The 27,751-nt window shown below is 59.6% G+C and overlaps 3 protein-coding genes across 13 annotated transcripts in view; 2 read left to right on the plus strand and 1 right to left on the minus strand.

The window, feature by feature from the left end:
• The first annotated feature begins 37 nt into the window (after window positions 1–37).
• ROBO4 (roundabout guidance receptor 4) lies at window positions 38–8,277 on the plus strand. 7 transcript variants are annotated; one of them, XM_042034119.1, is made up of 20 exons: window positions 38–342; window positions 448–492; window positions 582–860; window positions 938–1,076; window positions 1,151–1,278; window positions 1,995–2,107; window positions 2,202–2,421; window positions 2,497–2,618; window positions 3,205–3,376; window positions 3,456–3,606; window positions 3,689–3,876; window positions 4,235–4,411; window positions 4,494–4,785; window positions 4,870–5,424; window positions 5,494–5,664; window positions 5,752–5,934; window positions 6,004–6,144; window positions 6,225–6,565; window positions 6,683–6,820; window positions 6,917–8,277. In XM_042034119.1, exons 1-20 carry the CDS (start codon window positions 114–116, stop codon window positions 7,060–7,062), a joined length of 3,930 nt encoding a protein of 1,309 aa, XP_041890053.1. In that variant the 5' UTR covers window positions 38–113; the 3' UTR covers window positions 7,063–8,277. The 7 variants fall into 7 exon arrangements, with proteins under 7 accessions (XP_041890053.1, XP_041890057.1, XP_041890054.1 ...); XM_042034123.1 differs by having other exon boundaries at window positions 6,025–6,144; XM_042034120.1 differs by having other exon boundaries at window positions 5,755–5,934.
• ROBO3 (roundabout guidance receptor 3) lies at window positions 7,039–19,783 on the minus strand. 5 transcript variants are annotated; one of them, XM_042034117.1, is made up of 26 exons: window positions 19,321–19,783; window positions 17,281–17,607; window positions 16,418–16,575; window positions 15,787–15,907; window positions 15,574–15,712; window positions 14,900–15,027; window positions 14,695–14,819; window positions 14,105–14,276; window positions 13,803–14,014; window positions 13,501–13,582; window positions 13,248–13,416; window positions 12,995–13,161; window positions 12,641–12,762; window positions 12,341–12,560; window positions 12,148–12,260; window positions 11,875–12,046; window positions 11,566–11,751; window positions 11,360–11,486; window positions 11,176–11,279; window positions 10,886–11,095; window positions 10,646–10,796; window positions 10,410–10,577; window positions 8,971–9,077; window positions 8,812–8,889; window positions 8,631–8,738; window positions 7,039–8,550 (listed from the first exon to the last, which is right to left on the minus strand). In XM_042034117.1, the coding sequence occupies exons 1-26, from the start codon at window positions 19,466–19,468 to the stop codon at window positions 8,336–8,338; spliced, it is 4,029 nt and encodes a 1,342-aa protein (XP_041890051.1). In that variant the 5' UTR covers window positions 19,469–19,783; the 3' UTR covers window positions 7,039–8,335. The 5 variants fall into 5 exon arrangements, with proteins under 5 accessions (XP_041890051.1, XP_041890050.1, XP_041890049.1 ...); XM_042034116.1 differs by having other exon boundaries at window positions 12,641–12,765; XM_042034115.1 differs by having other exon boundaries at window positions 11,360–11,393; window positions 11,463–11,486; window positions 11,566–12,046; window positions 12,641–12,765.
• A 7,755-nt stretch (window positions 19,784–27,538) lies between these two features.
• MSANTD2 (Myb/SANT DNA binding domain containing 2) overlaps window positions 27,539–27,751 on the plus strand; it is a 21,762-nt gene continuing 21,549 nt past the window's right edge. The window contains exon 1 of the mRNA XM_042033993.1: window positions 27,539–27,750. Within this exon, the coding sequence (XP_041889927.1) occupies window positions 27,557–27,750 (194 nt within the window). The 5' untranslated portion in view covers window positions 27,539–27,556. The remainder of the gene's footprint in view (window position 27,751) is intronic.

The following is a 27,751-nucleotide window of genomic DNA, read 5'->3' on the forward strand; positions in this document are numbered from 1 at the left end:
GAAGAGGGGAATTTATTCTGACTAATTAAATTCATTAACCGCTGGTGTCCCCCACTCCACTGTCTCCGGGTGCTGCCGGTGCCACCGTGGCCGGGCACTCCCACTGCCACAGGATGGCTGAGCTGTTTGTGTTCACCGTCACCTTCCCCCCCTTCGGCATTTCCCAGCCCCCGCATCCGGCTATTGTACCCCCCCACCCGGGAGCCGGATCCAGCCCCGGTGCTGGCAGGGAGGAACCGGGATCTCGGGAGGAAACGGGAAGGCTGGCCAGGGCCAGCATGGCGGGAGGCTGGGAGACAGCACTGGGCCTGGGGCTCTGCCTCGCCGCCCTGCACCGCGGAGGTGAGTGCAGCCCACTTAACTGTGCCCCCTGCCCCACCCCGGATCTGAGATCATGCCCACTTGGGGCACCCATTGGCATCCCCCCACCTCCTTGTCACCCCACAGGCTGCCGCCTCCCCAGCGTGGCCACGGCACCCCAAACTCCAGCTGGTAAGGACGCCTGGCGGGTGGGTGATGCAGGTGGGGAGACCCCAGAAAATCCTGTTCCCCCCACCCACAATGTGCCCTCCCCACTGCAGTGCTGCGGGACAATTTCCGCCTGCAGCCAGGTGACTTGGTGACCACAGCGGGGCAAACATTGGAGCTGGATTGTGTCCCCCCCTTGGGGTACCCTGAACCCTACGTTACCTGGAAGAAGGACGGGGTGACCTTGGACTTGGTAGGTGAGAGGTACGTGGTCACCAAGGGGAAGTTGCAGGTGGCATCAGCGCAGCGGAGCGACTCCGGTCTCTACATCTGTGTGGCATCCAATGCGGCAGGCAAGAGGGAGAGCCGGGGTGCCCGCGTCTCCGTGCTGGGTAAGCCAAGGGTCTCCCCTGGGTGGTGGGCACGTCACACCCAGCCATGGTGCCATGTCCTTGATGTCCCTCTGCAGAGAAGCCAAGCATTGTGCGGCACCCAAGTGACGCCGTGGCAGTGGCTGGCAGCACCGTGGAGCTGGGTTGCAGCACCCGAGGTGACCCAGCGCCACAGGTGCAGTGGCACAAGGAGCGTGGTGACCTGCCCTGGGGCAGGTAGGTGGTGGCAGGGGGGAGGTGTCCCATCCCTGGCATGGGGATGAGGCTGATGGAGAGCTGGTGACCCACAGGCACGAGGTGGACCGGGAACACACTTTGCGCCTCTATGCCGTGACGTCCGCCGATGCCGGCACGTACGTGTGTACAGCACAGAGTCAGCTGGGCACCGCCGCTGCCACCACCTTCCTCCATGTGGAGGGTCAGTGGTGGGACCTCCGTGGCCTCCACTTTCACAGGCGTCTTGGGGTTCATGCAAGGGAATCCATCTAACGGGGTCCATCTAACGGGGTCATCCAAGGGGAGTCTGTCCATGGGGGTCCATCCAAGGGCATCCATCATCCATCAAAGGAAGGTCCATCCATTTAAGGGGATCCATCGAAGGTGGCACTTCCAAAGGTGGGTCCATCTAAACGCATCCATCCAACAGGATCCATCCAAGGGTTCCATCCAAGAAGGTATATGTAAGGGGATCCATCTAAGGAAATGCATTGAGGTGGGAGTCCTCTTGAAGGGGATTCATTCAAGAGCACCTACCTAAAGGGGATCCAGCCAACCTGGTTCCTCCAAGAGGATCCATTTAAGGGGGTCTGTGCAAGGTGGAAGTACATTAAAGGGGGATAGAACTAGAGGTATCCATCCAAAGGGTCCATCTAAGAGGGATATATCACAGGGGTGTATCATGGGGGCCCACCCCATGTCCCCAAGGGCAGCACATCCAAGGGGGCCCATCCAAGAGGGGTCCATACAAGAGATGTCCATCCAAGACAGGCCCATCAAAGGGTGTCTGTCCAAAAGGGTCCATTTGAGTGGATCCATCCAGGTAGACATCAGCATCTCCATGTACAGGTATCTGAGGTGGGTGTCTGGGCAGGTGTCAGGGGACCTTGGTGCCATTAGTCTTCTTCTGCCTCACAGACCAGCTGGCAACAGGCCAGCAGGAGACTGCACCACGGGACCTGCTGGCTGTGCGGCTGCACCTGGACAACGGCACTGCGCTGCCCACTGCTGCTGTCCAGCTCCACTGGCAGGTCGGTGTGATGCTCGGCTGCCCCCAGGGGAGGGGTGGGATGGGACACTGCCCTATGTCCCACCTTAACTTGGAATCCTTCCCATCCCCTTCAGATGCTGCTGCCGGTGCCAGTGCCTGTGGGCTACACGGTGCTGTACCGCAGCCTATTCCCAGTCACCACCTCCTGGGTCCAACACGACGCAGGCAGGGAGCTCAGCACCATCATCCCTGCACTCCGCAGGGGCTACAAGTACGAGTTCAAGGTACGACCCTACACTGGAGGGACCCAGGGCTCAGACAGCAACAGCAGGCACCTCTGGATACCCGAGGAAGGTATGCTGTGTGTCCCCAGGGATGCCTGGGTGGAGGATGGGGGTCCCAGGAGTCTTAGCATCCCTGTCCCGGCAGTGCCTAGTGCAGCACCCCAGCACGTCACCATCAGCCAGGCTGAGACAGGGAACGGCACCGTGGTCGTGAGCTGGGAGCCACCTCCTCCTGAAGCCCACAATGGTGTCATCCGTGGCTACCAGGTTTGGGGCAATGGGGCAAGGGGGCAGGGCTGGGGTCTTCTGGCCAAAGAGGGTCCATCCAAGGGGATCCATCTAAAAAGGGAGCCTGTCAAAGGTGGGGGTCTATCCAAGGGGAGAACCATCCAAGGAGTGTATCCAGGAGGGGTTTCAACATGGGGATTCATCCAGGAGGGCCAACCAAGGTGGAGGTCCATCCCAGGGCATCTGTCTATTGGCACCCAAGGGAGTTCATCCAAAGGAGTCCAGCCTAGGGGATTCATCCAAGGGAGTCCATCCAAAGGGGGATCCATCAATGGGGTCCATTCAAGGAGTATTCACCCAAGGAGGTCCATCCTAGGGGCATGCAAGGGAGCCCATCCAAAGGGGTCCTTCCAAGGGGAGTCCATCAAGGATATTCATCTAAAGGGACCCATCCAAGTGAGTCTATCCAAGGGGAATCCATCAACGGGAGTCTATCAAGGGATGTTCATCTGAAGGGGTCCATCCAAGGGGGTGCATCCAAGGGGGTCCATCCACAGGGGGTCCATTAAAGGGGGGCCATCAAGGCTAATCATCTAAGGGGACACATCCTCTTGGTGCCTGCCAGGTTTGGTCAATGGGTGAGGGCTGGCAGCGCCCCACCAACAGGACAGTGGACGGAGCCACCCGCCGCCTGGAAACCCTCCTCCCACACCCTGGGGCCGAATTCTGTGTCCAGGTGGCAGCTTTCAACAGCGCAGGGCTGGGGGTTCCCAGCAATGCCACGTGTGGTGTCCTGGGTAGGAGACGGAGAGCAAGGTGGGGTGCGGGTGGGGGTCAAGGTGGTGACATGAAGTGACATCGATGGGACCCTTGTAGGGCTGACAGCGGGGAGCAGCAGGGTGGTCCAGGCACTGCAGCAGCCTGCTGTCATCGCAGCCGCTGGTTCCATGCTCTGGTTGGCCTTACTCGCCCTCCTCCTCCTCGTCTGCCAGCGTCGTGCCAGCCAGGACGCCACAGCTCGCCACAGGTGAGAGGCCACGGGGTGGGAGACACAGCAGGTCCCTGGTGTGGTGGGAGTTGATGCACTGACAGCACCTCTTGCCCTGCAGGCTGGTGGCTGGTGACTCACCGTGGCTTGGTGGGCCCTGGAAACCCAGCTGTGCCCCCCGAAACCTCAGCAGCAGCAGCAGCCTCAGCAGCCGACTCCTGGGCAGTGATGGCAGGGACCCCCACCCCTCCAGTGAGCCCCGTGGGGACTGGGATGCCAACCCACTGCCATGGGACCCCCACCCCTCCAGTGAGCACTAGGGTTGGGAGCCCCACCTGGTGCCATAGAGCCCCCACTCTCTGCCATGGGACCCCTATCCATCCCATGTGATGCCCTTGGATCCCCAGCCAGTTCCATGGAACACTGACCTGCTGCAACAGGACCCCCGGCCCAGGCCTGGGACCCTCAGAGAGTGCTATGGGACCAGCAAAGTGTACCCGAGATCCCCACCCTATGCCTGGGACCCCCAGTGCTATGGGACCCCCACCATAGTTCCCCCCATTGCCTGTCTGCAGGCAGCAAGGACTTGAGGACACACAGACCCAAGAACAGAGGGGACAGGGGACACATGGCCCCAGGGGTGCCCTGACCTCTCTTACTCTTCCAGCCCTCTCCTTGGAGCCGCCGAGCCTTGGTCCGCCCACGCCTCCCAACCACAGCAGGCTCCGTGGGGAGCACCCATCGCCCCTCAGGGATGCGGGGTGCTGCGGTGGGGGGCACCCCGGGGTGCATACCTCACCCAGTACCCCAAACCCAGCACCTTGGGAGCGTGTGCGCAAGAGAGGTGGGTGTGGGGGGCACGTGGGGGGACATGGAGGACACCAGGGTCATGACCCACGGCTCTGTGTCCGTCATTCCCCACGCAGAGCTTCATCAAGTGCACAGCACCCCGGTGCTCACAGCTGGCCCCAGCCACATCCCTGTCACTGGAAGTGGAGGTGAGTGGGGGACAGATTTTGGTCTGGCAGCCAGGCGGCCTCAGCAAAGGGGACATGAGGGTGACACGGTCACTGCCGTGATGGACAGCACAGACCCACAGCTACCAGTCTTCAGCTCTCCAAAACCACGTCGGGGCAGCACTTCACTGGCCTCTGGTGTAACCAGGTCACCGGTGACACCACCGAGGCCACCCCATGCCTGGCACCCGCCAGTGACACGGTGAGTCTGGGTGTCCCCATCCACACAGGTGCCCTGCAACCCAACCCTTTGCTCCAAAACCCAACGTGTCCCTTGCACCTGCAGGTCCCCCGCCTCCATGTACCCCAGGGACACATCTCTGGTCACCAGGCATCCCAAGGACACGTCCCCAGTCACTGGGATCCCCAGGGACACATCTCCACTCATGCGATGCCCCAGGGACCCATCCCCAGTCACCGAGAACCCCAGGGATGTGTCACCGGCCACCAGGAACCCCAGGGACATGTCCTTGGTCACTGAGCACCCCAAGGACATGTTCCTGGCCAGCAGGCATCCTAAAGATGTGTCCTCAGTCCCCAGGACCCCCAGGGACATGTCACCAGCCACCAGGCACCACAAGGACCCATCACCAGCAACCAAGCACCAGAGGGACACAGTCTTGGCCACCAGGCACCCTGAGGACACCTCCCTGGTCACTAGGTGCCCCAGAGACCCATTACCAGTGGCCAGGTGCCAGAGGGACATGTCACTGTCCACCAGGCACCCCAAGGACATGTCTCCAGCCAGCAGACACCCAAAGGACACGTCCCCAGGCACAAGGTTCCCCCAGGAGATGTCCCCAGGCACCAGGCATTGCAGGGACAAGTTCCTGGCCGCCAGGTATGCCAAGGACATGTCCCCAGCCAACAGGTACCCCAGGGAGCCATCACTGGTGACCATGCACCCAAGGCACTTGTTCCTGTGCTGCAGGTACTCTGAAAACATGTCACCAGCCTTGAGGCATCCCAAGGACACATTGCCAGCCACTGGGCACCCCAGGGACACATCCCCAGTCACCAGGCACCCTGAGGAGATGTCACCAGTCTCCGAGCATCGCAGGGACAACTTCTTGGGCACCAGGTACTCTAAGGACATGTCTCAGGCCACCAGGAGCCCCAGGAATCCATCACTGGTGACCATGCACACAAGGGACATGTCTCTGTGCAGCAGGTACCCTGAAAACGTGTCACCAGCAGTAAGGCATCCCAAGGACACATCTCCAGCCACCAGGCATCCCAAGGACCCATCTCCAGCCACCAGACATCCCAAGGACACATCTCCAGCCACCAGACATCCCGAAGAGGTGTCCCCAGTCACTGGTCACCAGAAGGACATGTTCTTGGGCACCAGGTACCCCAAGGACATGTCCCCAGCCACCAGCCACACCAGGAGCATGTCACTGGAGACCAGGCACCCAAGGGACATATTCCTGGCTACCAGGTCCCCCAAGGACACATCCCCAACCACCAGGCGCCTCTCGCCAGCCTTCAGCGATGGAGTCCTCACACAACAGCAGGTGGCTGAGGTCCTGGAGATGGACCAGGACACTACCTGCTGCAGGTATTCCCCATCCTCCTGGCACACCCCCGTGATGGCAGCATCCCCTGGTGCCAGCGGTACCCCCACTGTGTTCCCCACAGACCCCCAGCACCAACCACACCACGGTCTTTCTCACCGCTGCACACCTACGGCTACATCTATGGGCCAACAGCCTCTGAGCTAGGTGAGGAGGAGGAGGAGGAAGAGGAGGAGGAAGAAGAGGATGAGGAGGAAGAGCGTACAGCAACGAGGGGCTCGCCAGGAGGGTCGCTGCTGAACGGCTGGGGGTCTGTCTCAGAGGACAACTTTGCCAGCGCCCGCTGCAGCTTGGTGAGCTCCTGTGACGGCTCCTTCCTCCTGGATGCCAGCTTTGCCCGGGCGCTGGCCGTGGCTGTCGATGGCCTCTGCTGCAGCCTTGAGGACACCGACGGGGATTACGGGGGTGAGTGAAGGGTCCCTAGACCCATTCTCTGACCCTGAGCATCATCAGCTCCCCGAGGAAGACAGCTCCATCACGACACCATAGCGATGCCACTATCCCTTGCCTTCTTCCCTGCAGGTCCCTCACCACCAGCATCACCCTTGGAGCAGGTCTTCCCACCCAGAGTCCCCACCACCACCTGGGACTGGTGGAAAGTGCTGGAGGTCCCACAGAGAATCAGGACAGAGGCAGCCATGAACGGTAGCTCACAGAACGGTGCGTAGTGCCCCAATGCCAGGGTGGTGGCCACTGGGGGTGGTGAGGAGTGTCATCTGTTGCAGGGTGTTGGAAAACATTTCCTTTGCTTTCCAGGTGGCCAGGGGTCAGGGATTGGCAGCCCCTGGGCCAGGGAAGGTGGTGACCTGGGGACAGGAGGGACAGGAGCGTGGCAGTCCCCAGGGCACAGGACGCAGCAAGGCCAGAGTCCCCTTGGCTCATCTAAAATCCAGCTTTATTAGGCAGTTCCCCAAACAGGGGCTCTTTACTAGGGTGGCACAAAGGTGGGTGGGTGTCCCTCCTTATTCAGCGTTCTTGTCCTTCCCAAGTGTCCTTCTTCTTCCACAGTGTCCCCATCCCTCCTCAGTGTCCCCACCCCCTCCCAAAATTCCTCATTCGTCCCCAGCATCCTCATCCTCCCCAAGAGTCTGCATCCCCTCTAAGTGTCCTTGTCCTTCCTCAGTGTCGTCCTCCTTCCCCAGCATCCTCATCCCCACTAACTATCCTAGTCCAGCCCAGGCACTGTTGTCCACCCCAAGTGTCCTTGTCTTTCCCTGGGGTTGTTGACCCCCTGACCATCCCCATCCCTGCTGATCATTCCCATTCCTTCCAACTGTCCTTGTGCTTTCTGATAGTTCATGTCCTTCCTCAGCATCCTTGTCCCACCTTGATCACCCCTGTCTCTCCCAAGTGTTCTCATCCTTCCCAAGCCACCTGAGTGGCCTTGTGCTCCCTCCGAGTCTCCTTGTCCCTCCTAATCATCCTCATTCCCAGGGTTCTCAGCCCTCCCGAGTGTCTTCTTCCTTCACCAGTTGTTTGTTCCCCATGCCAAGTGTCCTTGTCCTTCCCCACTGTCCTCATCCCCCTGCAACCATCCTCCTTGTCCCTTACTGCTGTCCTTGTCCCTCCCAAGCAATCTTGTTTTTCCCAAGTGTCCTCTTCCCCCCAGCAATCCTCAGCCCCTGGGAATCCTTGTCCTTCCTGTGTGTCCTCTTCCCTCCAGGCATCCTTGTCCCCCAGCCTTCCTTGTCCTTCACCAGCACCCTCATCCATCTGTCTTGTCCTTGTCCCCCCTAGCTGTCCCCATCCTTTTCAACCACCTCATCCCTCCCAGACATCCTTGTCCTTTCCCAGTATTCTTGTTCCTCCCAACCATCCTTGTCTCCAGGATCCTTGCCCCACTTAAGCATCCTCCTCACCCCTCCCCAGCGTCCTCAGCCCTCCTCAGCATTCTCATCTATCCCAACTGTTTCTGTCCCCAGGGTTCATGTCCTTCTCTGAGCATCTTCCTTGTCCCTCCTGAGCATCCTTGCTCCTCCCCAGGGTCCTCATTCCTTGTGACTGCCCTTGCCCCACCCCAAGCATCCCTGTCCCCCCTCACGCCGATGCCCACTGGCCGCGAGCTCTGTGCAACCCATTTCCATAGAGCCACTCAGAAATTAAAGAACATCCCTCCACGTCCCCTGTGTTCCCATCCCCATGTTCCCAACTCTGTCTCCGACTCGCCCTCCCTTTTTATCGCTTCTCCTGCGGCGGGCAGGGAAACGGGGCCCCTGGGCGGCGGCAGTGGCCGGTCCCTTCGCCGCGGTCCCCCGGCGTCCGGCTGCGCCCCGAGCCGTGGCCGCGGGAGCTGCTGGAGCCGCGGGACGAGATGCTGCCCGTGGTGGAGCAGCTGCCAGACACCTGCCCGCGGGGCAGGCAGGAGGGTTTGCTGTAGGGGATGACCTCATCTGCAGGGGAGGGGACAAGGTTGGGGCTCGGCAGTGACACCCCCAGCCCTTTTGTCGCGCGATGGGTGGCTCTGGCTTACCGCCGCGGGGCGGGCGATGGGTGACCCTGCGCTCAGCCCCGCTTGGCTCCAGCTCCGGAGAGGGGCCGGGGGTCTCGCCTGGCGGCGGCAGCGGCGGCGGCGGCAGGTCTGCGGCAGAGGGAGAGGAGAGGGCTGAGCTCCCCTGAGCCTCCTGAACTCCCTATTTTTTCCTCCCACTCACCTCCCATCTGCTTTTCCCGGCGGTAGCGGCTGCATTTGGGCTTCAGGCGACTTTTGGAGATCACCCCGCGGGTTTTCCCTGGGTGGGGGATGGCAGCGTCAGCCCCCCCCAATAGCCAGTGAGGCTCCCACCCACCCAAACTGGCCCCTCAGGGCTCACCTGTGCCAGGAGGGCAGCGGGCTCGGGGTGGATGGCCCTCACTGGCATCCGGAGTCACCGAGGGACTGGGTGCCTGTGAGGGGGTGCTGACGCCATGGGGGGTTCTCCTGGCAAAGAGGGGGGTGGAGTGAAGCCAGGGTGGGGGGAGCGGGATGGGGCCTCAGCGGCCACCACAGTGCTGGCACAAGCCCTCTAGAGCTGTGCCAGAGCCAGGAGAAGCCATGTGCTACTGTCACAGCTGGATGGCACTGGTGTAGGTGGGCTGAAGCGTCACAGCTGGATAGAAGTGCCACAGCTGGATCACAGCCACACAGCTGGGCTGGCAAAGGGGAGCAGCAATGGCACAGCTAGGGTGGGGACCACGGCCTGGCAAGGTTGTGATAGCATGGCTGGCCTGCAATGGCACATCTGGAGCACAACTGGATAGAGGCTGCTCAGCTGGATTGCAGCCACACAGCTGGATTGCAGTGGCACAGCTGGATCACCACACATCTGGATTGCAAGCACGCTGGCAGATTGCAGCTGCACAGCTAAACCATGACACAGCTAGGTCATGGCACAACTGAATTGCAACCATGCAGCTTGATTGCAGCTGCACAGCTGGGTCATAGCACAGCTGGATTGCAGCCAGACATCTAGACTGCAGCTGCACAGCTGGATGCAGTGATATGCCAGCATTGTGATGGCACAGGCAGATCATGGCAGAGCTGGGTCACAACAGCACAGCTGGATGATGGTGGCCCACCTGTCCGGTGATGATGCAGCTGTATTGCAACACCCCAGTCAGCCCATGATGTCATGGATGTGTCATGACAGCACGGTCAGAGCACAGCTGGAGAGGAGGGGGGGATGGTGACACCATGGATGAATCACAAAGAGACACCTGGGCATCCAGACCCCAATGGTATGGCCAGACCATGGTGGCACAGCAGGACCAGGTCATGGTAATGTGGCTGGATTGTGATGGGACACCCAGACCATGGTGGGACATCCAGGCCCTGATCCAGAGTCCAGTGGCAAGGCCAGACTATGGTGGAACAGTGGAACTGGATCATGAATACATGACTGGGCATGACATCCAGACCTCAGTGGGACACCTGGGCCTCGGATGACACATCTGGACCTCAGTGGCATGGCTGGACCATGAGAGCATGGCAGAGCCAAATAGTGACAAAATGGCTGGGTTGTGATGGAACATCTGGACCATGGTGGGGCATCTTGACCCCAACAGAACATCTGGACCCCAATGAGACACCTGGACCCTAATGACACTGTTGGACCACGATGGCATGGCAGAGCTGGGTAGTGACAACATCGCTGAATTGCGATGGAACACCCCGACCATGGCGGGACATCTGGACCTCGATGGGACATCTGGACCCCAATGGGACATCCAGACCCCAATGGCACGGCCATACCAAGCAAGGCCCATCTCCTACCGGGGCAGGAGGGAGTTATCGAAGTCGCGGAGGCGAGGGATGTCCTCCGTGGTGCGAGGTGACGGTGTCAGCGTGGCGGTGGAACGGCAGCCAGAGGAGATGGTGGGTGAGGATGCAGCAGTGGCACAGGGGATGTCCTCACCAGGGTACCACACCTCCATCCCCAGCCTGCAGGGTGGAAACCACAGGGTAGGTGCTGGGGGCAGCACACCCAGCCCCCAAGCCCCCACACTCACCCTCCGGCTGCCTCTTCATCCTCCTCTTCCTCCTCCTTCTCCTCCTCCTGGGTGCACTGGCTGAGCTCACTGGCTGAGGGTGGTGGGGGCAGCAGCTCTGTCCAGCTCACCACCGGCGGTTTCACTGCTTGCCCCAGCTTGGCTTTGGGACCTGTGCCAAGGAGGGATGCTGGGGGGGCTGTGGGAAGGGCACCGCACCACGAGCACCCATGCGTGCCCCCACCCATCCGACCACCCTACCGTGCTCAGCCCGGCCACGGGGCACCTGGGGGGCTGCAGCATCCATGGGCTGAGAACCACCCCCAGGATAGGAGGTCCCATACTGTGAGAAGGGACGGGGGAAGGTGCAGAGCTCCTCACTGTCAACCTCGATGGTGCTGTAAACCGGCCCCTCAGCAGCCCCTTCTCCAAACTGCTCCGTCTGGGCGATGTAACGAGTGATGCCGGCATCTGCAGAGGGTGACCAGCATCATCAGGGTTGGTCGTGACCCCCTCAATCAGAGCCACCCAGCCCCATGCTGGCCCCTCACCGTTGTAGTATCTCTCAGTGGTCCCCAAGCAACCGGCAGCACTGGCTGTGCCGCCACCACGCCACGCATCCACCAGCCACGGGTAACCACCGCCGGCAGCTGCCCTGCAAGGAGAGGGGGTGGAGGAATGCTGGTGGTCAGCCCTGAGGGTCCTGGGGAGGGCAGGGGATGCCAGGGGGGTTACCTGGGGCTGCTGCGCACTGGAGCCGGGAAGGCGACTGTGGAGAGAGATGGGGGTGAGGGCAGCGAGAGGCCATACTGGGACCCCGCAGCACCTATGGGCTTACCGGTGGGTGTGTAGGCAAAGGATGCTGTAAAGAGAGGGATGGTGAGTGGCTGATGGGTGATGGATGAGGGGTGAGAGGTCCCAGGGGTAGCACCCCCCTGTACCGGTGAAGTGGCTGAGCTCCTTCTTCCTCCGGCGGCGGCTGTAGAGCCAAGCAGCAAAGGCAGCGAGAACGACCCAGCAAGCACCACCAACACCAGCGATGAAGGCTGGCTGCCTGGCTACCTCTGCTAAATGCTCAGCCAAGCTGCTCCCACCTGCTGGCCCCGCATCTTGCTCCACCAGGGGGGCTGCAAGTGACACGGGAAAGAGGGACACACCGGCGGGGTGCCAAGGAGCCATCCCCAGCACTGCAGCGGGTGACCCCATCATGCCCCACCCATGGGTGCAAGTTGTGACAATGAGGGTCTCACCAATGTGGATGGGAACAGGGGCGCTGCGGGCACCCACACCTGCACTGGTGGCAGCGGCAACTTCAGCACGGTAAGGGACCCCGGGGACAAGTCCCCGCAACTCTGTCGCCAGCACCGTCCCCTCCACGCTCTGGTTGATGTGGAAGCGGCTCTCATTGCCCAAGCACCAAATCTGGTGGGGAGCAGGAGGAAAAGATGGGGAACACCCATAAGGACACCATGACATGGTGGACAGAGTGGACCTGCCACATCCCTGCTGCTGTCCACCCTTACCCGGTAATCACGGATGACACCATTCTGCTCTGCCGGCGGTGGTGGCTGCCACGAGATGCGGACACTGGTACCATTCCCAGCCACGCTGACAGCTCGCGGTGGGGCGCTGGGGGCTGCCAGTGAAGGACACATGGGGTACCACCTCCAGGTTGTCCCCGGGGACCCACACTGTCCCCTCCATCCCTACACTCACCTGCTTCAGGGGTGCGCAGAGCACGCACAGCACTGTCGGGACCATGGAGGTGATGAAAATAGGGTCGGACCTTGACCTCGTAGTCCTGGCCCCGGCGCAGCTCGGTGAGCAGGGCTCCCCGCTCCCCTGGGGCCCACACTGTCCGCGCCTCCTCCCAGTGCCCACCACGCCGCCGGTACAGCACCCGGTAGCCCTGAAGGAAGGGTGCTTGGCGCTCCACCTGAGGACCCAAGGGAAGGGTGGCATGGGGGGATGCTTGACACTGGGAGCCCTGTACCAGTAGCGAGGCTCAGCACTCACGGTCCAGGAGAGGTGGACAGTGCCCAGTGGCAGCACCACAGGTTCCTGCAGGTGCACAGCCACTTGCGCCAACTCCTGCTGCACCTGCTCAGGGTCCAGCCCTTGCTGCGTGGGGTTGGTGTCTGCTGGAAACATGAGAGGGTGGAGGATCCATGGATATCTCCACTGGTGTCACCAAGTGAAGAAGCCACATACCCACTGGGGGTCCACGGGAAACTCCATTGGCATCACTGGGCAAGGATGGACCCAAAGATTTTGGGTGCATGGGCACCTCCACTGGTGTCACCAAGTGAAGATGGGCCCAAGGGTGGGGGATTCATTGACACCTCCACCGATGTCACTGCTGGATCTCACCTTGGGTGCGCACAGGCTCTGAGACGCTGCTGGGGTCACTGAGCCCGTAGGCATTGACTGCCCGCACCAAAAACAGGTAGACAGAGTCGGGGACGAGGCCGCTCACTGTGTGGGTCTCACTCTCCACATTGGCTGCCACTGTCTGCCATGGGCCACCCACTGCCTGGCTGCCAGGGGACAGGGGTGACTCGTGACAGGGTGGTATCAGGCCACCACATCACCCCTGCACCCAGAGAAGAGGCTTGTGTGATACCTGAAAGCCTCCACTATGTAAGAGGTGACATCGGTGGCACCGCTCTCTTCATTCCCTTTCCAGCTCAGGGTGACACTGCTTTTGGTAACGTTGGTGACCACAGGGGCGGAGGGTGGCCCAGGGAGGAGACCGAGTGCAGGGGAAGGCAGGGAGAGGTCGGATTCATCACCTGCAGGGAGATGCATGGAGGTCTGGGGTGGCTTTGTTCCCAGTGCCACGGTGGCCCTGCTGCAATGACATCTCCATGACCCACCTTGTACCTCCAAGGAGCTGCCCCAGCGTGTCTCGCCCGCCGGGCTGGTGGCCACACACTCATAGAGCCCGGAGTCTCTCACCTGCAGGGGGAAGAGCTCCTGCCCCATCACCCTGAGCACCCATCACCTCGGCATCCACCACCCTGAGCACCCACCACGCTTTGTACCCACCCCCCTGAGCCCCAGCACTGCTTGTACCCACCTCCCTGAGCATCCACCTCCCTTTGCTGCACCCCTCGCACCCACCGCCCCCTCCCTCCCTGCAGCACCCCCATGGGTGCCCCTGCCGGGGCCGGCTCACCCGGAGGCCGGTGATCTGCAGGGTGCCGTTCTCCAGCAGGCTGGCACGGGGCTGGACACCTACCAGGGCACTGCCATCCTTCAGCCACCCCACGCTGCCTGGGGGGTCTTGGGCCCCCACGCCGCAAGGCAGGCGCACTGTGGCCCCCACTGGCAGCACTGTCCGGTTAGCGGGAAGCAGGCTGATCACCGGTGGCTGGAGTCCAGTGGGTGCTACAGGGAGAAAAACGGGAATTGCCAGCTGGTGGGGTGGGTGTCACTCATACACTGAATATGCCAGTTCTTCACTGGCACTGGACTTACCCCCCGTCACCTCCAGGCCTGCCCTGGCCAGGACGCTGCCGGCCACGCTGATAGCCTGGCACAGGTAGTGGCCGGCATCACTGGGCTGGACGTTGACGATGGTCAAAGCACCACTGGGACTGACCCAAACACGGCTGGAAGGGATCGGGGGCTGGCCCGGGAACAGCAGGGTCTGAGAGGGAGTGGGATTAGTGGGGGGGATGAGGCAGGGGGAGGATGGGATGTGGGGGTTGAGATGGCGACAGGGTTAGAGGTGGAAATGGGAAAGAGATTGCGGATGGGGATGGGATGGGGATTGGGATTGGGATGGGGATTGGGAATGGAATGGAATGGAATGGAATGGAATGGGGACAGGGATGGACTAGGGACTGTGATGGGATGGTGATGAGGACAGGTAGGGATGAGGATTGGTACTGGTGTGAGGTTGAGATGGGATGAGATTGGGATGGGATTGAGATGGGGATGGGGTAGAACTGGGATGGGGTTTGTGATGATAATGGGGATGAGATGGAACAGAAATGGTGATGGGATTGGGATGAGGATGGGGCTGTCACTGGGTGTGGGGTCAAGGATGAGGGAAGGAGACAGACCTGGCTCCCCTCCTTCTGCCAAAAGACAGCGGGTGGTGGGTTGCCCTTGCTCTGGCACTGGAAAGTCACGCTCTGGCCGGGGGTGACAGCCTGGTCGTGGGGCCCGGTGACAAGCTGGGGGGGCACTGCAGCAGTGTGGGGAGAGACAAGGGCTTGCCTGGGCACTCCACCAGCACCCAAGGGTGCTCCCCAGGGCCCCCCTTACCGTGCACAGTGAGGGTGCCCGACGCCTCCGACCTGCCCACGCTGTTATCAGCCAGGCAGGTGTAGGTGCCCTCATCCTCCACCTGCAGCCGGCTGATCCGCAGGGTGTTGTCTGGCAGCACCTCCCACCTGGGGGGAACCCAGCGAGGCTGTGGCACCAGCAGAGCGCTGGGGCACCAGGAGGGCATAAGGTGCCATGGGGTTGGGATGTAGTGAGGATGTGGGATGTGATGGCTGCACAGGAAATCTGGGATGCAAGGAAAATGGGAGATGCAGCAGGGATGTGGAATGTGGTGGAGATGTGGAATGTGATGGGGATGTGGGATGCAACGGCGATGTGGGTTGCAGTGAGGATATGGGATGAGATTGGGATTTGGGATGCGATAAGAATTTGGGATGCAAAGAAGATGCAGGATGCAATGAGGATTTGAGTTGCAATGGGTATGTGGGATGTGATGGAGAAGTGGCAGGACGGGAATGTGGAATGCGATAGGGATGCAGGATGTACAGAGGACAGAGGATGTGTCAGGGTTATGGGAAGCAATTCCTTGATGCCATGAGGATGGCAGGTGCTCCAAGCACACCAGGCTGGCACACACTGATGCTGCTCGGCTGCACCACAGAACCCTGGCTGGCCTTGGTGCTCCTCAGCCACCCCCCTCGCCCCCTACTCACCTTCCCAGCGGCATTTCACCCTCCTCCTTGCGCCAGCGCACCGCCGGCTGCGGATCCCCCACCGCCTCGCAGGCGAACTCCGCCGTCCCCTCCACCAGCACCACCTGGTTGTGGGGCCTCTTGCCAAATGCTGGGCGCTCTGCAGGGTGGCCGTCAGTCCCACCAGGATAGCACCCACCTCCCTGACACCCCCAAAATTAAATCCCCACGCACCAAAGACGACCAGCTCGGCCGGCTCGCTGTCCCTCTCCCCTACCACGTTGGTGGCCACACAGACATAGACGCCAGCATCGCTCTTGTGAGTACTGGCCACCATCAGCTTCCCACCGCGGATCTGCAGGAAGTACAGCTCATCCCAGATCCTTATCACATCCTGCATCCCCATCATATCCCACATCCCCACTGTATCCCACATCCCCACTGCATCCTCCACCCCATTGCATCCCATATCTCCATGACATCCCACACCCTCATTTCATGTCTCATCCCCCCTGCATTCTGCACCCCCATCACATCCTATACCCTCATTGCATCGCACATTCCCATTGCACCCACACTCTCATCACATCCCATGTTTCCATTGCATCCCAAATCTCCGATGCATCCCATATCCATACCCCATCCCCAACTCATCCTGTATCCATCACATCACACATCCAACTCTCTGCTACATCCCACATTCCCATCGCATCCCCATCACATTCCAGATCCTCACTGCACCCCACATCCTCACTGCACCCACAACCGCATCACACCCCACATCCCCATTACCTCCTGTATCCCTGTAATATTCCACATCTCCACTGCATCACCTCCACCCCAGTTCTGGCCCCCCACCCCTCACCGTCAGGTGCTCGTCCTTGTCGCTGACCCGGACCCCGTTCTTCTTCCAAGAGATGCTGGGCTCGGGATGGCCGCGGGGCGGGACACACTCCAGCACGGCCGGTTCTCCCGCCGCCACCACCACGTCCCCGGGGGGCTGTCGGAAATCGTCCCGCAGCACTGCAGGGACACAGCGGCCTCAGGCCCCCAGCCCTGCACCCCGGGCTGTGGGGAGCATCATCTGCTTTGGCTTGAATTGGCTTTAACAGATTTTAATTTATCTTCATCTGTTTTACTTGATTTTCAAATATTTTCAGATCTTTTCATTTGTTCTCATTTATTTTCATGTGTTTCCAATTATGTTCGCCTCTTTTAATTTTTTACCCATGTTTTCATTTATTTTCACTCCTTTTCAGTAATTTTCACTTATTTTCATTTATTTCCAATTGTTTTCATGTTCTTCATTATTTTCATTTCTCTCACTCATTTGCACTTATTTCTCATTTATTTTCACTTACTTTCAATTATTTTCACTTTCATTATTTAATTTCTCTTTTTTCCATGGTTTAATTTCTTTCCTGTTATTTATATCCATTTTCACTTACTTCCTTACTCTTATTTTCATTCCTTTTTACTTATTTTCTTTTTACATTTGTTTTCACTTAGTTTCACTTATTTCCAATATTTCTCACTTCTCTGAATTTATTTTCATTTCTTTTCACTTACTTTATTTCCAATTATTTCCCCTTATTTTAATTTTTTTTGCCCTCTTTTCCCTTGGCAGAACAACCCAGGAATGCGAAATCCCCTTGCCACTGAAGCAGGCTGGGCTCAGGGATGATACCAGAACCCCAAGTTCCGCCCCTAAACCCCGCCAGGACTCACCGGCCACCTCCAGGGAAGCATTCCGGCTGGTGGCCTCCCCCAGGTAATTCCTGGCCACGCAGAAATAAATCCCCTCGTCGGGCTTTCCCCGCCTCCCGTGCAGGATTCGGAGGAAGAAGAGGGATCCCCCCGGGAGGAGGGTGCGGTGGGAGCGGGGATCCTCCCGGTCCGTCTCCACCCGCTCCCCGTCCTTGTACCACTCCACCACCGGCGCCGGGCGCCCCTCGGCCTTGCAGCTCAGCGTGGCCGGTTCCCCCTTGGACACCAGGACATCCGTGGGGTGCTCCACGATGCGGGGAGCCGTGTCCTCCAGCTGAGGGTGGGATCCTGCAGGAAAAATAGGAGGGGTAGGGATGGGGGGCTGGGGGGGCTGAGCATCCTTGGCTTGTGTGGGGCTTTCCTGGCTCCAGACCCAGCTTTGCTCGGAAGGCAGGAGGTGAGATGAAGCGTGGCCAGGTCCCAGCCCACTCTGCCCATGCCGGGGTGGGTGCTGGTGGGGAGGGAGCAGGATCGGGAGGGTGTCAGGCAAGGCCAGTGGGACACAGCAGCTTTGATCCCAGTAATGGCCTTTTCCACCCAGTTTCCAACTGGGCATCCCTGTGGAAATGGGGCTGCGGCTAAATTCTCCCCGGTTTTCCATCAGCTGCCAAGTGCTGATTTTCTGTAGCAGAGTTCTGGGCTGCTGAAAATGCTCAGTTTTAAGTTTTAAAAAGCCCCATATTGGGGTTGTGGGGCTGTTCCAGAAAAATCCCCTTGCTAGGACATGGGAATTAATGGATGGTCATTAATGCTGGCATAATTAATGCTCACTCACAGGTATCTGTGCACACATCCCCTTCCCCTGTTCCCCCACATCCTGGGGTGGGCTGTGGGCATAAGGGGGCTGCAATTTGGGGTGCCCATGGGGTTGCCATGGGGATGGGATGTGGCTGCCATGGGGATGGAAGCAATGCTGCAGGGCACTGGGTACCCCCGGGGGGCACAGCAGGGACCGAGGGAGCCGCAGCTGGGCCCGGTGACTAATTGGGACAAGCAGGGGGTCAGGGCAGGCCCCTTCCTGTGCCCGGCTGACTATGCAGAGGAAGGGGGTCCTATGGGGTTTGGGAACACCCCCTCCCCTCACCAGCTACCCAGGGCCAGCTGGAGGGGGATTTTCAGACTAAAAAAGAGGCGAGAAGCTGAAAACGGAGTCAAAATTCAGGCAGACACCCTCTCCCTCACCCCTCCTTCACCCCCACTCTGTCCCAGCTAGGGGTCATGGGGCTGGTTTGGGGACATGGGGAGGATTAGGGCACACGGAGCTGGTTGGAGAACACTGGGATGGTTTAGGAATGTAGAGATAGTTTGGGAACATGGAGCCAGTTCCAGTTTGTAGTCTGGGGATCGGCTTGGGGACACAGGACTGGTTTGGAGACATGGAGTCTCTCCTACTTGTGTCTGGGAGTTGGTTTGGGCACACAGGGACAGTTTTGGGACATAGGGCTGGTCCTGGTTTGGAGACTGGGGATAGGTGTGGGGACATGAAGGCTGTTTAAGGACACTGGGTTGCCCCTGGTTTGGGGTCTGAGGATTGGTCTGGGGACATGGGGACAATTTGCAGATGCCATATCTGTCCCAGCTGTAAATGTAGGAACATGGGACAGTTTGGGAACAAGGGGTTGCTTGAGGTTCAGGATTTGGGAACACAGGACTGGATTGGGAACAGCGGGACAGTCCTGACTTGGAGACAGTGAGCTGGTCTCGGTTTGGGGTCGTGGAGACTATCTAGGGACACCACATCACTCCCTGGAGCTGTTCTGGGGACAGAGAGCTGGTCCCAGACTGGAGACGCGGGGCTGGTGTGGGAACACTGTGTCAGTTCCGGAGCTGGGACGTGGGGCAGGTCCCGGTTTGGGGACAAGGGGACAGGCTGGGAGTCCAGTGTCGGTGCTGGTGGGGTCCCAGTTGGGGCTTGGGGGCTGCGGGCTACTTCCAGCATCCCGGCTGGAGCAGGAGCAGGAACGCCGGGACAGGGGGACAGAAAGACCGGGGACCACGTACCGTTACCGGGGGCCAGATCGGGCAGGTGGAGCGCGGCGATGGAGCGGTTGATGCCGAGCAGGAGCGAGGAGGAGTTGGAGCCGTCGGCTCCCAGCGAGTCGGCGAACAGGTTCATCTGCAGCAGCGTCTTCAGCAGGTACCGCAGCATCCTGCCCGGCTCTGCTCGGCTTGGCTGAGATCGGCTTGGCTCGGCTCGGCTCTGCACGACACGGCTAAGACTGGCTCGGCTAAGACTGGCTCAGCTCAGCCCGGCTCAGCCCGATCCGGCTCAGCCCGGTTCGGCTCAGCTCAGTTCGGCTCTGCTCGGCTGGGCTCGGCTCAGTTCAGCTCAGTCCGGCTCGGTTCAGCCCAGTCCGGCTCGGTTCAGCCCAGTCCGACTCAGTCCGGCCCGACGCGGCTCAGTGCAGCGCGGCTCAGCCCAGCCCGACTCAGTCCGGCTCAGCTCACCACGGCTCGGCTCAGCCTGCGGCACCGCCCCCCGGGTGGGGGACGGGCCAGGGCGGCGCTGGGGCGGGATAATGGGGGTGTCCCTGTGTTCCCTCCCCGTCCCTGCGGAGCGGGATGGGGACGAAGGCGGGGGGTGTCCCGTATGGGGTGAGGGCTTCATGGTGGAGGGGAACTGTGGTGACTTTTGAGGAGGCAGAGGAAAACGGGGCTCCGAGGGCTGGAGGGAGGAGAAGGAAGAGACAGAGCAGCTCCCTGGCTTCACCCCAAATTAAGTGACACCACATGGGGCTGCTGTTAACCCCCACCCGGGACCCCCCCCTCAGTGAACCCTGAAAGGCAGCGTCACCCCGCACCCCCCGGGGAAATGCGGCTGCACGAGTGAGTAACGCACCCCAAAACACACCGGGGGTGTGCTGGTCGGGGCACGGACACTTTGGGGGTGCTGGGACCACCAGTGGCCTTGAATATGTGGGGGGCGGAACACGAAGGAATCAGCACATGGTGCCATTGAATCCGTAAGTAGCAACTGGCCACCTAATTAATGTGTTGGGGCTGATGTGGAAAGCAATGAGCCTCCTCCAGCGAGCCCCCTTGGAGCGGGGGGGGGGGTCCAGTCTGGGGGGATTTCGTTAGAGAGGTTCATTATGGGGGGGCTGTAGGGGGGAGTCGTTAAGGGATTTTTTTACGGTGGCACTTGGAATAGGGTGAAAGTGGGGAAAAGGGGGAAGTCGGGAGTGTGGGGAACCTGGAGGGGGCTCAGGGAAAAAGAGGAGGTGGGGAGGAGAAGGGGCAGTGGGAGGGGACCAGGATGCGTCTGGGTATGCACATCTGGGATATTGGGAGGGAGAAGGGGCCTCACATCTGCACGCACAGCAGCAGATGAAATGTGCCCACACGTTTGCGCATCTGGGTCCCCACGGGCGTTCACATCTGGAGGATTCTTGGGGCACAGCTGGTGAGGGGGGCGGCTTTTCCACATACATCTGGGGCACCAAGGATCTCCAGGATGTTCACATCCGGGAGGGCTGGGCAGTCTGGGGGATGCAGCTGCATTCACACCAACAGCTGGAGAGGTCCCTGATGTCACAACTGGGCACATGGCTGAAGGCACAGAAATGCTCCAGCACATCTGGAGAGCCAGGTGGTTTCCATTTGTGCACATCTGGAAGCACAAGGTGAGCACACATCTGGAGAGCTTGCCCAGGCTGGCTTTTTCACACCCAGAGCTGTGCTGAGGCTGCACACAGGTGCACATCTGGACCACTCAGCCTCACCAGCTTCCTCTGGGCTCTCCATATCCCACCGAATCTGCCAGGTGTCCAGTGGGCAATGCATTATTCATTTGTCCCTTGGAGCCGGGAGTGGAGAAAGTAAATAAATATTAATTTAGCAGGAGCACAAAGCTTTTCCGCTTCTCCTGCTGGCAGTGTGGCAGCACAGGGATTTCTCAGTAGGATAAAAAAAAAAAAGCAAATTATCCATGGAATAACAGGTTTATCCAACTATTACCCGAATAATTCTCTGGGACAGGAATTGATGGCAATGCTGGGATCTTTAAAGCTGCTACATCTCCCCTCCTACTCCTTTTGGGTGCCTCTGAAAAGCTGACCTGAGGAATGGGACATCTCCGACATGGAACTACAGGATGGAAAAGGATGTTAATCCCCAGAAAGCCTTTGGGCCTCTTTTTATGGAGTTCTTGGAAAATGGGAGACTTTTAAATGGGAATCCTGGAGGTTTTGGGAGCCTCAGGGATTAAAGCACCTCTGTATTAATCCCACTACGAGGCCTGAGGCTGCAGCGATGGGCTCCCGAGGGTGATACACACGCATCCAACACCTCCTCTGAGAGAGCTTGTGATGGGGAATGGAGACAAAGGAGCCGCCTCATCCCGATGGATAATCCCCCTCAGATTCATCCCCGTTAATCAGCTGGGCAAACAGCGAGTGCGGGGGCATCGCCTCCTCGTTAGCAGATTTATTCTCACTGCCGCGGCATTTAATTGCTGCTTGATTTGGCGATTAGCGGCTGTTTGCCCAGGCTTTGCCCAAATCACCCCCCTCAAAGTTTTTAGGTGGGGGGAGGCTTCCTCCCTACTTTGTTATCCTCATTATTCTGCCTTGTTTTTGGTGCTTCCTTATTCCTCCTGGTTTTTCCCAGCCCTCGTTGGGCGGCATCGCGTGGAGAAACTGAGGCACGAAGTTTGGCCATAATGAGGAGCGACAAGATATTTGTCCGGGCAAATGAGCGGCTGGGTCCCCCCACCCCGCTGCCAGGGGGGAATCCCTGCCAGCCCCGTTATTAACATTCCCCCTGGGAGCCCCCCACCCCAAGCCAGGCGCTTGGCCGGAAAATGCAGCTTTTTGAATATTTATAGAGGTTGTGGCAGCACTTGGGGTGGGGAGGAGGGAAAGGGGAGCACAGGGGCTGCTGGGGGGGTGGGGAAGAGCAATGGTGAAGACTGGGGGTTGTGGGGATGGAGAGGATGGAGCTGGAATCGTTTAGGGATGACACTGGGATGGCGTAGGGAATGATATTGGTATGGTGTCGGTGATGACACTAGGATGCGTTAAGAGATGCCATTGGGATGCTGTCGGGAGTGATTCTGGGATACTGTAGGGGATGATGGGGGCGTGCATGAGAAGACAGTGCTTTGATGCTTTAAGGAATGATGCTGGGATGTTTTAGGAGAACTTAGTAGATGTTCTAGGGGATGAAAGTAGGATCTTTTGGGAGATGATGATGGATACTTCAGGGAGTGACAAGATTGGGATTCTTTGAGGAATAACAGTGTGATGCTTTAAGGAAGGATGCTGAGATGTTTTAGGGGAGCATATGGGAATGACTCTGGGATGCTTTAGGGGATGATACTGTGATGATTTAAAGGATGATGCTCAGATGCTTTAACAAATAATGCTAGGATGTTTTAGGGCACGGAGCTGGAGTGTTTTGGGGAGCATACTGGGATGGTGTAGGGAATGACACTGGGATGGTGTAGGGGATGACACTGGGATGGTGTAGGGGATGACACTGGGATGGTATAGGGGATGACACTGGGATAATGTAGGGGATGACGCTGGGATGGTGTAGGGAATGACACTGGGATAATGTGGGGAATGGCACTGGGATGGTGTGGGGAATGGCACTGGGATGGTGTGGGGAATGGCACTGGGATGGTGGAGGGGATGACACTGGGATGGTGGAGGGGATGACACTGGGATGGTGTAGGGAGTGATGCTGGGATGGTGTAGGGGATGACACTGGGATGGTGTAGGGGATGACACTGGGATAACGTAGGGAATGACGCTGGGATGGTGTAGGGGATGACACTGGGATGGTGTAGGGGATGACGCTGGGATGGTGTAGGGAATAATGCTGGGATGCTGTAGGGGATGGTGCCAGGATGCACTCAGGGATAATGCTGTTTAAGGGGAGTGCACTGGGATGCTGTAGGGGATGATGCTGACATGCCCTAAGGAATGACACCGGGATTTTTTCTGAGAACATACTGGAATGCTCTGGGATGAACATACTGGATGGTGGGATGAATTAAGGAGAGATACTGGCACATTTTAGGGGACCTTATAGGGACTTTAGAGTGTGATGCTGGGACGCTGTAGGGGAGCAAACTAGCATGCTTTAGAAAATGTCACTGGGATGCTTTAGAGGATGAGTCTGGGATGCCAGGATGTATTAGGGGATGATAGTAAGACCCTGTATTGTAGTACACTGGAATGCTGCAAGGAATAATGTTGGAATGCTGTAGGGGATGGTGCTGGGATGCTTTAGGGGAATGATCCTGGGAAGCTTTAGGGAAGCACACTGGAATGCTTTAGAGGATGACAGTGAGAGGCTTTAGGGGACAATGCCAGGGTGTGCGAAGGAATAACCTTGGGGTGTTTCAGAGGAATATGCTGGCATGATCTAGGAATGACACTGGGATGCTGTAGGGGTTGATGCCAGGATACTTTAGGGGATGGTGCCAGAATTTTTTAGGGGATGATGCTGGGATGCTTTAGGAGAGCTTAGTGAGATGCTTTAGGGGATGACTCTGAGAAGATTTAGGGGAGTGCACTGAACTGCTTTAGGGGATGATGCCAGGGTGTGCTAAAAGACAAAGCTGGGATATTCCAGGAAAGCACGCTGGCATGCTTTGTGGGATGCTGCTGGGATGCTTTCAGTGAGCAGATTGAGATGCTTTAGGGGATGACCCGTGGAGCCTCTGCGGAACAGTGTGGGGATGCCTCAGAGGACGGGTGTCAGGCTGTCTGTCCTCCACACCTGGCAGGCGCAGGAGGCGGTGGGTCGAGATCTCCTCGCGGGCATCCCAGCCCGCCTCATTACCAGCATCTTTGGAAAGCCGGAGCCCATGTGTTCTCGAGACGAGCGGCTTGGGGTATATTAACATCCCATTTCCACCTCTTTAATATAGCGTTTGTCGAGATCATTTATCAGCCGAGCCTCCCTTCAGGGCCAGGGGAAGCCGGGCAGAGCTCGGCAGCTGGGTCATGGCGAGAGGCGAGGGATGCTCGTCCCCGAAGGAAGCCGACGCCGGGTTTAACAGGTAGTGGCTCATGTGCGAATCACTAGTTTGGGACCGCCACATCATTGGGAAAGGCTTTATCAAAGCTGGGCTTAATTGGGTGGAAGGCTTGTTTGCATGGCCGCTAATGGGGGATCAGAGGGCCGGGGACCCAGCGCTGACGGCCTCACAAAGGCAAGCAATTACTTGCTTGTCTGCATTATGTATTAACCCATCTGGGGTCGGGATATTGGCTGTGAAAGGGAGACAAAGAGGGAGGCGTGCCGGTTGCCCCCGCGCCGAATTAGCCCGCCTGGGTCCCCTTTGTGCAGCGGGCAGGGCGGCTGGATCGGGATGCAGGCGCTCAGGATGCTGATGGGCACCGGCGCGGGACAGCAGGGCTCTGCCTCGCTCGGCATCCCCGCGTCCTTTCGAATATTGCATCGAGCGTCTTTTCTCTCCTTTCATCAGTTTCCTGCCTGCGGCCACATCTCAGGATAATTACATCTTTCGCTTTAATTAGCCACCGTCGCCACTAATAAGTTTATACTTCTTTTCAGCAGCGTATTTTGGCGGCAGGAGGTTAATTACAAGCAGGTCAGTAAATTGCAGAACACACTGCTCTGGGTCTAATGACTTGTCCGCTCGGCTTTTTGGCGGACTTTTAATTATGTCGGTTGAATTGGAAGGTTGACTGGAACGAGACGGTGGGGGAGTGATGGGGACCAGGGGGGTGTTTCCCCGCTGCCTCCCCAAGCTGCTTGTCCTGCCGCCCTCACACCCGCAGAAGCTGAGAACGGCCACAACTCATTGCATGGGTGAGCCCTGACTGAGAACGGCCACAACTCATGTCGCGGGTGACCCCTGGCTGAGAACACCCATAACTCATTGCACAGGTGAGTCTTGGCTGAAAAACAGACACAATTCGTCGCACGGACAAGCCTTGTCTGAGAACGGCCACAAGCCGCTGCACAGGTGAGTCTCAGTCGCGAACGGCCACAACTCATTGCGTGGGTGATCCCTGGCTGAGGACACGCACAGCTCATTTCACAGGTGAGCCGCCACAACTCACTGCACGGCGCGATCTTGACTGAGAACTGCCACAACTCGCGGCAGGGATGAGCCGTGGCTGAGCAGAGTCCCAGCTCATGGCAGGGATGGACTGAGCCGGGCTGAGCGTGGGCCCTGCTTCTTCCAGGAGTGACTGCGGAGCTGATGCGGGTGACACGGGCTGGGGGGGCCCCATGATGTCCCCCCACCCCCATGTCATTAGCGAGCGGTTAAATGGCGCTGCCGGGACTCGGAGCTGCATCGCAATCAGCTGCTCTCGGCCGTAATGAGTGTTCAGGCCCTAATTAACTGCCACCCTCATTTGCATCAGGCCCGCCTCCCCCCCGCCCTTCCTCCCCGGGCCTCTAATTGTGGTCTGGCCAGCTCTGGGGGGCTTGGGGATGGGGGTCTGCAGCCGTGGGGACACTGGCAGCCGGTGTGGCAATATGAGGACACGCCAGCAGTGGGGACGCCCCTCTGGAGACCCCGTCCCCAAGGACAAATGGAATGGCCGGCGGTGGGTGCAGCCCTCTGGGGACATAGAGCAGGGCTGTCTGTGGAGACATCCCTTTGTGGACGCAGCCACAGGAGTGGCAGTGGGGACACATCGGTGGGGGCACTCCTTTGAGGACACTCCAGGGAAAGTGGGTACATACCTTTGGGGACATGGTGGCAGCAGAGACCCCCTTGGGGTCACACCAGCAGTGGGGACTTCTGTTTTGGGACGTGGTGGTGGCAGACACATCCTTCTGGGACGTGATGCAGGGCTGACATTGGGAACATCCCTTTGGGAACATCCCTCTGGGAACACACCAGCCGGGGGTATGTCCGTTTGAGGGCACAGTGGTGGAAGGAAGCCCCTTGGGGATGTGGTGGCACCAGGGACATCCCTCTGGGGTCATGCCAGGGGCAGATGCACCCCTCTGGGGACATGCCACAGGACTGACATTGGGACATCCCTTTGGGGGCACGCTGGCTCGTCACACCCTCGGGGATGTGGTGGCAGCAGGAACATCCCTTTGGGGACACATCAGCGGTGGGGACATCCCTTTGAGGACACAGTCCCGTGTGAACGCTCCCTGGGGACAGCAGCCGGTGACAAAGAGCCCGCCGGCCCCGCGCCCCCCGCGCGGTCGGGGTGGGGGATGGAGTGCGGGGCTAGCGCTCCCCCCCTACATCCGCAGCCCCGCGCCGCCGCTAGCCCCTAATCCCGCTAATTAGAGGGGTATAATTACACTCCTGATCTCTTCGCGCTGTGCTGCGGGCAGGGACGGCAGGGGCAGGGACAGACAGAGGCAGGGGGATGTCCCCTTCCATCCTTCCCCCCTCCCTCCCCCATTTGTTTAACCAACACGGCCCTAATTAAAGCGTTTAATTAACCAACCCGGCCGGGGGTCCCATAGGACCTCTCTAACCACCCCCCTTGGATGGGGGGGGGGCTTTTGAGGGGGTCTGGAGAGGCGGAATCTCCCCGCTGCTCGTTAGTCTTGGCTTAACGAAGAGTTGGGGCGCAGCTGGGGTGTCCCCCCCACCTCCCGCGAGCTGCGCCCTGGCTCATCAATCACGGTCACCGTTAATTGGGGTCCCGGGGTTTCGGAGACACCAGGGCCGGGACAGGAAGCGGTGGGAAAAGAGGAGTCCCTGTCCCCCCGAACTCAGCCTCAGTCCCTGGGGGATGCTCAATAAGGACGTTCGGGAGTGCTCAGACTTCAGGGGTGCTCGACACCGGGGACAGAGGGTGCTCAGCCCAGTATGAGGGGAATGCTGAGCGCCAAGGCTGGGGGGGGCTAAACCTCCCCTTTGGGATGTTCGGCCCCACATTCGGGGTCCTCAGGCCAAGGCAAATCCCGGGTGATGGGAGGGAGGGGCTGCGGGGACCCTGCCCTGAGGGGGCTGCGGGGACCCTGCCCGGATGGCCCCCGCCCATCACAGAGCCCCGCCCATCAATAGACCACGCCCACCCCATGACCACGCCCGTTCATGGCCGCGCCCACTGCGCGCCCCGCCCCTGACCACGCCCCTTCCGGGAAGCCCCGCCCCATCCGGCAGCCGCACTCCGCTCTGCCATGGCCGCGCCCTGCGGCCACGCCCCTTATTGCGTCATGGCTACGCCCCCTCTCGCCCCGCCCCCTCGCTCTGCGCCCCTCCCCGGCGCTGCCGGAAGCTCCGCCCCCGGAGCGTCACGTCACTTCCGCCCGCTCGGTGCGCACCCCCATCATGGCGGCGCCCTGCGGCTCCTCGCAGCTCCCGCCGGCCGAGCCACCGCTCCGCGTCCCCAAGATGGAGGTGCTGTCGCCGGGCTCACCGGGCGCGCTCAGCGACGGCAACCCCAGCCTGTCCGACCCCTCCACGCCCAGCGGCGCCTCCCCGCTGGGCGCGGGGCCGGCGGCCGGCGGGGCCGCGCTGGGCGCC

This window comes from Corvus kubaryi, unplaced genomic scaffold, assembly GCF_017639235.1.
Source record: "Corvus kubaryi isolate FWS band 111438036 unplaced genomic scaffold, C.kubaryi_AGA036_p1.0 37367, whole genome shotgun sequence".
NCBI lineage: Eukaryota > Metazoa > Chordata > Aves > Passeriformes > Corvidae > Corvus > Corvus kubaryi.

Excerpts from the sequence above, each read along its gene's own strand:
- ROBO4 (XM_042034119.1), top strand. The coding sequence starts at position 114 with ATGGCTGAGCTGTTTGTGTTCACCGTCACCTTCCCCCCCTTCGGCATT. Across the intron at positions 2,108-2,201 it reads CTGTCCAGCTCCACTGGCAG|ATGCTGCTGCCGGTGCCAGT; the intron begins GTCGGTGTGATG and ends CATCCCCTTCAG. Across the intron at positions 5,425-5,493 it reads GACAAGTTCCTGGCCGCCAG|GCACTTGTTCCTGTGCTGCA; the intron begins GTATGCCAAGGA and ends CATGCACCCAAG.
- ROBO3 (XM_042034113.1), bottom strand. The coding sequence starts at position 19,468 with ATGCTGCGGTACCTGCTGAAGACGCTGCTGCAGATGAACCTGTTCGCC. Across the intron at positions 14,015-14,104 it reads AGGCCTGGAGGTGACGGGGG|CACCCACTGGACTCCAGCCA; the intron begins GTAAGTCCAGTG and ends TTCTCCCTGTAG. Across the intron at positions 8,890-8,970 it reads CCGCTGCCCTCCTGGCACAG|GGAAAACCCGCGGGGTGATC; the intron begins GTGAGCCCTGAG and ends TCCCCCACCCAG.